General features: G+C 47.9%; 1 protein-coding gene across 1 annotated transcript; it reads right to left on the reverse strand.

Moving 5' to 3' along the window:
- Nucleotides 1-1272: 1272 nt before the first annotated feature.
- On the reverse strand, nt 1273-12799 carry FTH1 (ferritin heavy chain 1). Its single transcript, XM_073346967.2, has 4 exons — nt 12519-12799; nt 9708-9854; nt 6354-6479; nt 1273-1598 (listed from the first exon to the last, which is right to left on the reverse strand). Exons 1-4 carry the CDS (start codon nt 12627-12629, stop codon nt 1434-1436), a joined length of 549 nt encoding a protein of 182 aa, XP_073203068.1. The 5' UTR covers nt 12630-12799; the 3' UTR covers nt 1273-1433.
- Nucleotides 12800-13457: the final 658 nt, after the last annotated feature.

The following is a 13457-nucleotide window of genomic DNA, read 5'->3' on the forward strand; positions in this document are numbered from 1 at the left end:
TTTTTTTTTAAAAAAAAAATAGAAGGGGGGGGAGAGGAGTTTATATGGCAGATTTCAAAAATATTCTGAATGGAAAACCCCTTAGTCAGAATCCTATTCTAAAGTGCACTCTGACAAACACCACAAGCTGAGGTCAAACAACAGGTGCTCTACTTCCTCATTGCAGTTTCAAGAAAGCACATCAGTGAACAGAAGCTAGGGATGACTGCTCTCTCCTTCCCCACAGCCCTGCTTTTGGAGAATAGCTAGAAGCCTCTTATCTACTGATCAAAGCCCCCAGGCAGAAATTAGTTCATGCAGGTTTTCCATTTTAAGACACCCCTCCCACACACACCTTTGTTGCACCCATTTTGCTAGCTACAGAAGCCGTTGCATTTCAGACACCAATCACAATACTTTCTAGAAGCTTTAAGCGTTATTCGGAACAGCAGATTACTGTAAAGACAGGCTGATGAGCTTTCTAGAGATCAAATGAGTGAAGTGTTGTTCTGCAGTATGTACTTGGAGAGATTTGTGCTTCAGAACCCACAGCCCTGATACAGTTCCTCAGTTTACACTGAATGGTGCTGGTGTTCCAGAGGATGTGGTGTCTTCCCCTGTGTATATATATATATATATATATATATCCCAAAGACACTCAGGAGCTCTCACTGACTCTGCTTGCCCTTCATCTAAACTAAACTGAAGTATGGCACTCCTTTCCCTGGAGGAAGTCTTTAGACCTCCTGCTGAAGAATATTAGTCCACACTTCTTCCATTCTCTGCTTGTCATGTAAGCATTTGAAGTGCTTAGCTTTTCTTCCCCATGCCTTTTCAGCACAGCAAGCTAGCTAATAATGCAAGGTGTTTCTCAAAGCTTTGTAGGTGGTATCTAGAGAGGGGTCAGGGCATAAACATTTGACTAGAAGAGCAGAGACTTTGTTGTTGTTCTTTGGCCACTTTCTTTATGATGAGCTTCCCCATTGTAGCTTTTAGCTAAGTCTTCTATGCACACAAACACCTCCCATCCAGTGTATACTCATGGACTAATCCCTACAGTAGGGATTAAGTGGGGAGGCATTCCCTACCCCTGAGTCATAGTCTGTGATCTGTGGTGAGCCCAAAGGAACAGTGCCCAGTCAATGATGCCAGATCTGCCCCCCCAACTAATGTATTCACACAGCTGACCCCCATTCTGAAATGGGTCATCACAGGGTAAGTCAGGAATATGCTGTGAAACCTCCAAATGTAGGATTCACTCCCACATTACAGTGCAAGGCAAATAAAACAAACTTGAAACAAGTCACTTTATTGGATGTAAGGTGTTACAAACACAAAGAAACAAAGGTGAGATTTTTTGGTACAGAATGACATTATCCAACAGTAGATGCATGCACTGCTGAGCAGGAAGCTAGGAGACCTACTGAAACCCATGGGTGGCCTATCCTGAGGCTTTAGTTCTCACTGTCACTGTCCCCCAGGGTGTGCTTGTCGAAGAGGTACTCTGCCATCCCATATTTGGGTGCCCCCATCTTGCGCAGGTTGGTCACATGCTCACCCAGCTCTTTGATGGCCTTCACCTGCTCATCCAGGTAGTGGGTTTCAATGAAGTCACACAACTAAAGAGGGGAGAAGACAGTTAACTCAAGTCAGTATTATTTATTCAGCCAATAGGAGGCCTTGACAGAATCAAAGAATGGAAAGTGCCAGAACCCAAGATCCAGAGGGAGCATGGAACTACCTCCTAAGCCAGTGTGTTAGGCGGAGGGGGGGCTGATTTCTTACTACATGTTTCTTCCTCGGGGGGAGAAAAAAAACTGCCCCTCCCCCCCCACTCCTTAAGACAGGGTTATACTCTTGAACCACCAGAGAAGAAAAGCCTTTGATTTACCAGAGACACCAAAACATCTCAAATTATTCTAAGTGGAAGATCCCAGATCACCTATACATAGGCACATCCCAGTGCCCAGTAGTATACTGATAGGGCTTCTGTTTTTCAGGGTTTATTTTTAGTAAGTTGAGTTGTGTTTGTCTAAAGTCTTAAGGTTTTTAGAGCTTGTGTGAATACCTTACTCATTAAGAAAAGGAGTACTTGTGGCACCTAGAGACTAACAAATTTAAAAGCTTATGCTCTAATAAATTTGTTAGTCTCTAGGTGCCACAAGTACTCTCTCTTTTTGCAGATACAGACTAACAGCTGCTACTCTGAAACCTGTAATTACTCATTAAGGTACATACAAAATTACAGTATACATTACTGTAATCAGTAATCTTTGTAATGTGTGCTGTTTCAAACAAGATCTTTAGTATGCAGCAGCAAGGTCTACACAGACTAATTAATACACAATAGAGTGTACTTTAGTAATCACACCTCTGTACTCCACATACAGCTCTGTGCACAAAAGCCCTTAGATACCAGAAATGATTGTGTTTACTGGATAAATACCAGTTTCATTTTTGGAATCAGGATGTTTTATACTGACATCACAACCAACTCCAAAGCAGCTTTCACCACAGCTCAAGACTATGCTAGAGTCACTTTCACCTTCCATTATTTCTAGCTATGGAAGCCTCCTGTAGTATTTAAATTTCTAACCTTTACTATTTATACCCTTTGAATACTTCGATTGTTCATGTTTTCTTAAAATAACTAAAGGCAACTAGGTACATTTAAAAGCATTTACTCAATCCCCTGATCTTGTTGCTTGCCCCTGAATTTCTACAATGGAATCTCAGAAGATTTTCATAACACATGTGCCTGCATCATTGAATCAACTTCTTCCCACTCCCCTCCAAATTCTGTTTAAGTTTCCAGCTGTGAGGAGTCTCCATAAAGTTGTATTATTCACAGGAGACCTGCAGTTTTTCAGACATGAATTCAGGATTCACAGCTACTTTTACCTCCCATGCATAAGAGCAGCCCAAAGCTTCATGGGTATCTTAGAGACAGCTATTAGATGCATATTAAGCTAAGAATCAGAATGAATCCACAGCCAGTCACCAGGCTACTGAGATGAGGAAGAGAGGGAAGAGCATCTTTGCCAGCAGGCTGGCTAACCTAGTGAGGAGGGCTTTAAACTAGGTTCACCGGGGGAAGGAGACCAAAGCCCTGAGGTAAGTGGGAAAGCGGGATACCAGGAGGAAGCACAGGCAGGAATGTCTGTGAGGGGAGGGCTCCTGCCTCATACTGGGAATGAGGGGCGATCAACAGGTTATCTCAAGTGCTTATATATGAATGCACAAAGCCTTGGAAACAAGCAGGGAGAACTGGAGGTCCTGGTGATGTCAAGGAACTATGATGTGATTGGAACAACAGAGACTTGGTGGGATAACTCACATGACTGGAGTACTGTCATGGATGGTTATAAACTGTTCAGGAAGGACAGGCAGGGCAGAAAAGGTGGAGGAGTAGCACTGTATGTAAGGGAGCAGTATGACTGCTCAGAGCTCTGGTACAAAACTGTAGAAAAACCTGAGTGTCTCTGGATTAAGTTTAGAAGTGTGTGCAACAAGAGTGATGTAGTGGTGGGAGTCTGCTATAGACCACCGGACCAGGGGGATGAGGCTTTCTTCTGGCAGCTCACGGAAGCTACTAGATCGTATGCCCTGATTCTCATGGGTGACTTTAATTTTCCTGATATCTGCTGGGAGAGCAATACAGCAGTGCATAGACAATCCATGAAGTTTTTGGAAAGCGTAGGGGACAATTTCCTGGCGCAAGTGCTAGAGGAGCCAACTAGGGGGGGTGCTTTTCTTGACCTGCTGCTCACAAACCGGGTAGAATTAGTGGGGGAAGCAAAAGTGGATGGTAATCTGGGAGGCAGTGACCATGAGTTGGTTGAGTTCAGGATCCTGACGCAGGGAAGAAAGGTAAGCAGCAGGATACAGACCCTGGACTTCAGGAAAGCAGACTTCGACTCCCTCCGGGAACGGATGGCCAGGATCCCCTGGGGGACTAACATGAAGGGGAAAGGAGTCCAGGAGAGCTGGCTGTATTTCAAGGAATCCCTGTTGAGGTTACAGGGACAAACCATCCCGATGAGTCGAAAGAATAGTAAATATGGCAAGCGACCAGCTTGGCTTAATGGTGAAATCCTAGCGGATCTTAAAAGAAGCTTACAAGAAGTGGAAGGTTGGACATATGACCAGGGAAGAGTAATAAGAAGGGTTTCTTCAGGTATGTTGGCAACAAGAAGAAAGCCAAGGAAAGTGTGGGCCCCTTACTGAATGAGGGAGGCAACCTAGTGACAGAGGATGTGGAAAAAGCTAATGTACTCAATGCTTTTTTTGCCTCTGTCTTCATTAACAAGGTCAGCTCCCAGACTGCTGCGCTGGGCATCACAAAATGGGGAAGAGATGGCCAGCCCTCTGTGGAGATAGAGGTGGTTAGGGACTATTTAGAAAAGCTGGATGTGCACAAGTCCATGGGGCCGGACGAGTTGCATCCGAGACTGCTGAAGGAATTGGCGGCTGTGACTGCAGAGCGATTGGCCATTATCTTTGAAAACTCGTGGCGAACGGGGGAAGTCCCGGATGACTGGAAAAAGGCTAATGTAGTGCCAATCTTTAAAAAAGGGAAGAAGGAGGATCCTGGGAACTACAGGCCAGTCAGCCTCACCTCAGTCCCTGGAAAAAATCATGGAACAGGTCCTCAGAGAATCAATCCTGAAGCACTTGCATGAGAGGAAAGTGATCAGGAACAGCCAGCATGGATTCACCAAGGGAAGGTCATGCCTGACTAATCTAATCGCCTTTTATGATGAGATTACTGGTTCTGTGGATGAAGGGAAAGCAGTGGATGTATTGTTTCTTGACTTTAGCAAAGCTTTTGACACGGTCTCCCACAGTATTCTTGTCAGCAAGTTAAGGAAGTATGGGCTGGATGAATGCACTATAAGGTGGGTAGAAAGCTGGCTAGATTGTCGGGCTCAACGGGTAGTGATCAATGGCTCCATGTCTAGTTGGCAGCCGGTGTCAAGTGGAGTGCCCCAGGGGTCGGTCCTGGGGCCGGTTTTGTTCAGTATCTCCATAAATGATCTGGAGGATGGTGTGGATTGCACTCTCAGCAAATTCGCAGATGACACTAAACTGGGAGGAGTGGTAGATACGCTGGAGGGGAGGGATAGGATACAGAAGGACCTAGACAAATTGGAGGATTGGGCCAAAAGAAATCTGATGAGGTTCAATAAGGATAAGTGCAGGGTCCTGCACTTAGGACGGAAGAACCCAATGCACAGCTACAGACTAGGGACCGAATGGCTAGGCAGCAGTTCTGCGGAAAAGGACCTAGGGGTGACAGTGGACGAGAAGCTGGATATGAGTCAGCAGTGTGCCCTTGTTACCAAGAAGGCCAATGGCATTTTGGGATGTATAAGTAGGGGCATAGCAAGCAGATCGAGGGACGTGATCGTTCCCCTCTATTCGACATTGGTGAGGCCTCATCTGGAGTACTGTGTCTAGTTTTGGGCCCCACACTACAAGAAGGATGTGGATAAATTGGAGAGAGTCCAGCGAAGGGCAACAAAAATGATTAGGGGTCTAGAACACATGACTTATGAGGAGAGGCTGAGGGAACTGGGATTGTTTAGTCTGCAGAAGAGAAGAATGAGAGGGGATTTGATAGCTGCTTTCAACTACCTGAGAGGGGGTTCCAAAGAGGATGGATCTAGACTGTTCTCAATGGTAGCAGATGACAGAACGAGGAGTAATGGTCTCAAGTTGCAGTGGGGAGGTTTAGATTGGATATTAGGAAAAACTTTTTCACTATGAGGGTGGTGAAACACTGGAATGCGTTACCTAGGGAGGTGGTAGAATCTCCTTCCTTAGAGGTTTTTAAGGTCAGGCTTGACAAAGCCCTGGCTGGGATGATTTAACTGGGAATTGGTTCTGCTTCGAGCAGGGGGTTGGACTAGATGACCTTCTGGGGTCCCTTCCAACCCTGATATTCTATGATTTATCACTCTAAGCATTATTTTCAGTCAGCTTTCCAGAAATATGTTCAGATAGATGTTCTCTGCTGTTGAAAAAAAGCCAGCTCCCTCAAGACACAACTGGAGTCAAGGGTTGCAAGACAGCCTAATGCCACCCATGTGCACACCACAGTGGTTTATCAGCCAATTCAACAACCCATCAGTTCTGTCAATGTTTTTCATAGGACTGAGTGGATGTTTACATTAACTGTAGGAAAGGGGCTAAGATACAGGCTGCCCTCCTTCAAAGGAAGACGCTCCACTCTGAATTTTACCCCTTCCTCAGGTTTGGGGCAAATTCCAGCATGTGTTGCAGAGATTGCATGGACGCCCCCCTCCCCCAAACCCTTCATCATTAAAGGCTTGCATAACCACATTCCAATCACAGCTTCAGCTTCCACTTACATGAGGGTCATTCTTGTCAGTTGCCAGCTTGTGCAGATCAAGGAGTGACTGGTTCACATTCTTTTCCAGGTGCAAGGCACACTCCATTGCTGTCAGCCCATTCTCCCAATCATCACGATCTGGTTTCTAATATAGGAAAGAGAAAGCACACAACATAAGAATGGCCATACTGGGTCAGACCAAAGGTCCATCCAGGCCAGTATCCTGTCTGCGGACAGTGGCCAATGCCAGGTGCGCCAGAGGGAGTAAACCTAATGAGAACGATCAGTGATCTTTCCCATGCTATCCATCTCCACCTGCTGACAAACAGAGGCTAGGGACACCATTCCTTACCCATCCTGGCTAACAGCCATTAATGGACTTAGCCTCCATGAATTTATCTAGTTCTCTTTTTAACCCTGTTAGAGTCCTAGCCTTCACAACCTCCTCAGACAAGGAGTTCCACAGGTTGACCGAGCACTGTGTGAAAAAGCTTCCTTTTATTTGTTTTAAACCTGCTGCCCATTAATTTCATTTGGTGGCCCCTAGTTCTTAAGTTTATTAATTAACTTAAGTTCACTTGGTGGCCCCATACCACAACTTAGCTACCATCAGAGGCCACACACAGCAGCAGGGCAGAGAACAGACACTCAGTTCAACAGACTCTCATTGGAACCAAGACACTGGACTTTGAAGGTTTAAGTTTGGCAAGTTACCTTTCTGAACTATGGTCATAGAATCATAGAGTATCAGGGTTGGAAGGGACCCCAGAAGGTCATCTAGTCCAACCCCCTGCTCAAAGCAGGACCAATTCCCAGTTAAATCATCCCAGCCAGGGCTTTGTCAAGCCTGACCTTAAAAACCTCTAAGGAAGGAGATTCTACCACCTCCCTAGGTAACGCATTCCAGTGTTTCACCACCCTCTTAGTGAAAAAGTTTTTCCTAATATCCAATCTAAACCTCCCCCACTGCAACTTGAGACCATTACTCCTCGTTCTGTCATCTGCTACCATTGAGAACAGTCTAGAGCCATCCTCTTTGGAACCCCCTTTCAGGTAGTTGAAAGCAGCTATCAAATCCCCCCTCATTCTTCTCTTCTGCAGGCTAAACAATCCCAGCTCCCTCAGCCTCTCCTCATAACTCATGTGTTCCAGTCCCCTAATCATTTTTGTTGCCCTTCGCTGGACTCTCTCCAATTTATCCACATCCTTCTTGAAGTGTGGGGCCCAAAACTGGACACAGTACTCCAGATGAGGCCTCACCAATGTCGAATAGAGGGGAACGATCACATCCCTCGATCTGCTCGCTATGCCCCTACTTATACATCCCAAAATGCCATTGGCCTTCTTGGCAACAAGGGCACACTGCTGACTCATATCCAGCTTCTCGTCCACTGTCACCCCTAGGTTCTTTTCCCCAGAACTGCTGCCTAGCCATTCGGTCCCTAGTCTGTAGCTGTGCATTGGGTTCTTCCGTCCTAAGTGCAGGACCCTGCACTTATCCTTACTGAACCTCATCAGATTCCTTCTGGCCCAATCTTCCAATTGGTCTAGGTCCTTCTGTATCCTATCCCTCCCCTCCAGCGTATCTACCACTCCTCCCAGTTTAGTATCATCCGCAAATTTGCTGAGAGTGCAATCCACACCATCCTCCAGATCATTTATGAAGATATTGAATAAAACCGGCCCCAGGACCGACCCTTGGGGCACTCCACTTGATACCGGCTGCCAACTACACATGGAGCCATTGATCACTACCCGTTGAGCCTGACAATCTAGCCAGCTTTCTACCCACCTTATAGTGCATTCATCCAGCCCATACTTCCTTAACTTGGTGACAAGAATACTATGGGAGACCGTGTCAAAAGCTTTGCTAAAGTCAAGAAACAATACATCCACTGCTTTCCCTTCATCCACAGAACCAGTAATCTCACCAGTAATCTGGTCCATTTTACCAGATTAGTTAGGAATATTTTTACCATAGTGGCAGTATAGAGATGCTGTTCAAGAATCTATATAACCCCAGAGTAGCCTAGTACTGAACAATCTGTGTAGACTACAGAAGTGTTCACCTGGTTTAAAGAGTCCCAAATCTATCCAAGATTTTATTAGCGCCACATTATCTAAGCATCTCTCCAAAGTGATCTTATTGGTGTCTCTCTTGAGAAGGTCTGACATTAGCAACAGTTGCTAATATAAGGCCACATATGTACAGGTGACAGCTTTACTATCTAGATCAGTGGAGGGTTTTGCCTACCCTTGTTTGGTGGATCAATCCTCTATGTAAATTTCAAGAAATGAAGCTTCTATACATGGGAAAGTGACCTAGTGTGCAGCCTGAAAATTAAGTGTCATGAGACAACTCACCAGCAGCTCAGTACTACAGGGAAATCTGGTCTTCAGCCAGATAAGCCACTGCTTTAAGCCAACCCAGGTCTCCAAAAGAAGGGGTGAGGAAGTGAAAACCAGAATATTTGTTGTGCAAGGGCCAGTGCTCCTGACCCGTGATTTTATTCAGGAAGTGAAGATAGTAGTGTTAAGTAATTACTGGTGTTCTGAAAGGCTTTGCAACACATGCAGTCTTCTGACCAGACTGATGCTCAAGAGCACCTGTTGTAGCACTGGGGATATGTAAAAACATAGAACAGTTCAGTTGCTTCTAGCAGCAAGATTCTCCTGAATGCCTTTATTAGTTTTACTTTAAATTTGAGACTCACAATGAAGCATTTTGAACCTCTTTAAAGAGTCATTTCTATACCACATAGCTGATACAAAACCACCACTAAGCCAGTCTGGATATGTTGATTACAGACTCTTAGCTAATCTACTCCCATGGGATTCTGCAGGGAAGGCATAGCACACCACTGGAAACATCATGATATTAGGGTTTCCCTGGCAACCATGAATCTAAAGAGGACTAACATCAGTGGCAAGACAAAACAGAAGCTGAGCTGAGGGAGAGCTCCAGTTGATATGATTTGCAAGAGACTAGCATGGGAAGGTGGTTATTTCATGTACAGTGTAAAACCAGCTCTGAGTACATCTTTAGACTAAATGTGTTGTGTATCACAGGAAAGACATACATACTAGGAGATTAAAAATACTGTAGTACCAGTATCAAACTATCATGGATGGTTGTTTTTACCAGATCTCTGCACTGCAATTTTTTCCCCCAGTGCCTATTCACAAGTTCATAAAATACAAGATATCTATGTGCCTACTGTTACACTACTAGTGACTTGTTAGCCAACATTTGAGGAGATTGCCCATACTGGCTTTCATAGCCCCTCTCTTCCAGCCTGGGAGCAGGCCAGAAGAGGAAGTTACCATACTGCACTTTATGCCCTTGAGGCATCTCCTTAGCATGGCTGCTAACCTTGATGTCCTGCAAAAAGATGCGACCGCCCCTCTGGTTCTGCAGCTTCATGAGTTTTTCAGCATGCTCACGCTCCTCGTGGGACTGGTGCAGGAAATACTTGGCAAAGTTCTTTAGAGCCACATCATCCCGGTCAAAATAGAAAGACTGAAAACAAAATTCAGATACTACAATCAAGACTTCTGCATTCACAGGCTCCCAGACCGAAGATCTTAATAATCAACTGAATTCGGTCATTCCTACTGTTCCCTTCATTCCGGAGCTGTCAAGTTAGCAGGCTTTGGGATGTGGCGTAACTTCCACTCTATAGCAGATTGCAACTTGATACCTGTGCTCCTAAAAGGGACTGTGTGCACACATGCCCAGCCATTTCACCCCTGCACACCTCTTCACCTGAGGTGGGAAGCCAGTTTGACTTTACGGGGAGTTAACAGAAATCTTAGTTCAAACCCCTCCCCCTCCCCCCAGGCCGAACTGTATCCCTTCTGAGCACCATACTTTAAAAATCTGACAGTAGAAAGGAAGAGAAGCTGAAGAGATCAGTTTAGCATGTATGAAGTGCTATACACCCCTACTACAGTAAAAATGTTAACCAGGAAGTTGGGGGAATGGGGGGGGCGCGCGCATGCTGGTTAGTCAAAAATGCTGGTTAAGTTAGAGTAATACTTACCAATGGAGGGAGGGAGTTTGGGTGTGGGAGGTGGCGGCAGCGGCTCAGAGCAGGGGGTTGAGGCACAGGAGGGTTTTGGGGTGCCAGATCTAGGCAGCTCCCCACAAGCAGCCACATGTCCCTGCTGCTCGTAGCAAGGAGGCACAGCCAGACAGCTCTGCACACTGCCTCAGCCCACAGGCACAGCTCCCACTGGTTCCCAGCCAATGGGACCTGAGGAGCCAGCGCTCAGGGCAGGGGCAGTGCCCAGAGCCTCCAATGGCTGTTCTTCTGCATAGGAGCAGCAGGAACGTGTCCCCACTTCAGGGAAGACATGTGGAGCCAGGTAGGGAGCCTGCCGGCTCTGCACCAACTGGACTTTTAATGGATATCAGAAATGCTGGTTTCTAGAGCTTTCAGGTTGGTAAAGTGCCAGATACCACAGCTTTTACTGTATTGGGAACAAGCTGTTGATACTGATTACAGTTCAGTATCGTGCTCCTGTAACAGCTTAAGATGGCCATTTACTATCTGAACACATTTTTGGGCCAGATACTTCTTTGTGCTTTACTTAGCCCTTTTTTAGAATGGAAGTTGTAGAAAGTTCTGTTCTCACTTTTGGAGAAATGAATATGTTTGTAAATGATAAACAAGTATCACTTTGACATTGTTTTTTTTGCTAAATTGGATTATGTTTTGAGCTCTGTACAGGACCTAGTGCTATATTCCTCTAACATCTTGTTTTCTCTAGGTCAGATGTTAAAAAGCATGTCCTGTTCTTTAACTTCTTAACCACACTTTGGTGCTTTTTTGAAGTCTGATCATATGACCAGAAGTGGGACATTTGGAAAGATACCAGAGTCTGATCTACTTCAGAGCAGATTGCAGAGTGACCCTTAAAGAGCTTCTCAAAATGTGCTCTTCTTGCAAGAGACATTACCTTTATAAGCCACTGGGCAGGTGATAAAGCTAATCTAAAACTAGTATAACAGAACTTTGATGTCACTGCAAATGACTAGAGGTGAGCATTTGGCAGTACTTTAAGTCAAGGGATCGGTGTTTACAGTGTTTGTACAGAGCAGTACAAGGGATCGGTGTTTACAGTGTTTGTACAGAGCAGTACAAGGGATCGGTGTTTACAGTGTTTGTACAGAGCAGTACAAGGGATCGGTGTTTACAGTGTTTGTACAGAGCAGTACAAGGGATCGGTGTTTACAGTGTTTGTACAGAGCAGTAGGCACCTACTTAGTTGAGGTCAATTCACAACTGAAAGGAGCAATAAATACACAACCCTGCTCTCCTCTGATTTGAAATGCCAAGCGAGTCTGAATCTTTCTAGTATCTGCTAATCCAAGAGTGAAGTTTCTAGTGCTGTTGTGGCAATTCATATGGCACCTCAGAAGTACACCAAACACTCCCATCTACTATCAAGGCTAGTTTGAAGTTCTCTCTCTGCCTCAAGGGGCATCCCTGACCAGAGAGTTTGAGTCCATCACTGAGGAGCTAAAGAGACACTTATGGGCTGTGAGCCTACCGTCTTAGGCGCAGTACGCGGCCTCACCGGCAGGGAGAAAACCCTTAACACACGGATAGTCAAGGCCCACCGACAGAGAGAAGCGCCCCACCCCCACCAGAAGAAAGAGGCCCTGGGCGAGGGACCCACCCCAGGGGCGGCAGCTGCCTCGCCAGGAGGCTCCGCTCCGGCCTCAGCCCCAGGCCGGCGCCGGGAACAGCCCCGCGGGGCAGCTGCCTGCGCCGCGCAGATAAACCCGGGCCGCGCCCGCGGCGGCTCAGCCAGGAGGCGCCTCCCCTGCGGGCCAGGCCGCTCCCGGGGCCGGGCCGGGCCCGCTGCGTCACCCGGCTCCGCCTCGGAGCCCGCTCGGAGCCGAGTCCCCCGGCGGCGGGGGAGGAGAAGGGAGAGCGGGGCAGGCCGCGAGGGCAAGGCTGACCCCGCCCGCGCCGCCCCCCGGCAACAAAGGAGGCGAGAACGCGGGGGGCGGCGCCGCCGCAGCGCCCAGGCCCGGCGAGACTCGGCGCTTCCTCCCCGGCTCCCTCCGGGCCCCCGCGCGCGGCTGAGGCGCCTGGTAGCGGCCCGGCCCATCGCGCCCCCCCCGCTCCCGCAGTAGTAACGCGGCCAAGGCCCGGCCCGGCCCGGCACTCACCATGCTGAGGTACACGTAGGAGGCGTAGAGCTCCAGGTTGATCTGGCGGTTAACGGCCGCCTCGCAGTCCTGGTTGTAGTTCTGGCGCACCTGGGATGGAGACGAGGACATGGCGCTGCTGTTGCTGCTGCTGCTACGGGAGCCGAGAGGATACAAGGGTCGAGGCGGGGGGGGGGGAGTCCGAGCGGCGGCGGCGGTTCCGTCCAAACACTGTTGAAGCAGGAACCCCGGGGCTCGGGTCTGTCTAGGTCGCGTGGTCTGAACCCCCGCAGCCCCCGCCGCCGCCTTATATAGCCACGTCGGAGAGCGCGCCGGGAGGCCACGCCCAGCCCGCGCGCGCGCTCGTCAGCGGGGGCCGGCGCAGCAGAGGGACCCGCCCTGCGCAGAGGCGGGGCCGCCTGTCTCAGCGGGTTGCGCCGCTGGGCGCGTGTCTCGGCTACACAGCGAGGGCCGCGGGGCCCATCTGTGGCTGTCCGGCCTCCCCCTCAGGCCCCCTGTGCCCGCTCGCAGCCAGCCGGCGCTGAGCCGCACGCAACGCCAACCTCGGTGCGGGCAGAGCCTTGCTCTTCCCCTCTCCGCCCAAACCCCTTCACTGGAGCAGTCCTGGGTCCTTCTGCCCGCCAACAGTGACACACACCCGCTTTCTCTCTCAATTCATGACAGAATAATGCATCCCATGGCCTGGGGAGATGATCTGGCCCAGCTGTGTATATCCCATAAAGGACCATCCACACCTGCAGCACTTTGTAATAATAATAATAATTAATAAAGAAATAACAATAATACTTGGCACTTCTATAACGCCTCTGCTACAAGGATCACAATTTGCTTTCAAAACGTATGTTGGTATCGTTGCTTTTAGCTCACTAGCACCTTACTGAGGGCTGCTTTAGAAATATAAACAAGAAACACTTTTAACACTTCAATCTTTGATTTAAT

This window comes from Lepidochelys kempii, chromosome 6 (genome assembly GCF_965140285.1).
Source record: "Lepidochelys kempii isolate rLepKem1 chromosome 6, rLepKem1.hap1, whole genome shotgun sequence".
Classification (NCBI taxonomy): domain Eukaryota; kingdom Metazoa; phylum Chordata; order Testudines; family Cheloniidae; genus Lepidochelys; species Lepidochelys kempii.

Bases quoted from the DNA above. Each gene is read 5' to 3' on its own strand.
- FTH1 (XM_073346967.2), bottom strand. From the start codon at position 12,629: ATGTCCTCGTCTCCATCCCAGGTGCGCCAGAACTACAACCAGGACTGC. The intron at 9,855-12,518 runs GTGAGTGCCGGG...TTTTGTTTTCAG, and splicing joins CCTACGTGTACCTCAGCATG to TCTTTCTATTTTGACCGGGA. The intron at 6,480-9,707 runs GTTAGCAGCCAT...TTCCTATATTAG, and splicing joins TCTTTTTGCAGGACATCAAG to AAACCAGATCGTGATGATTG.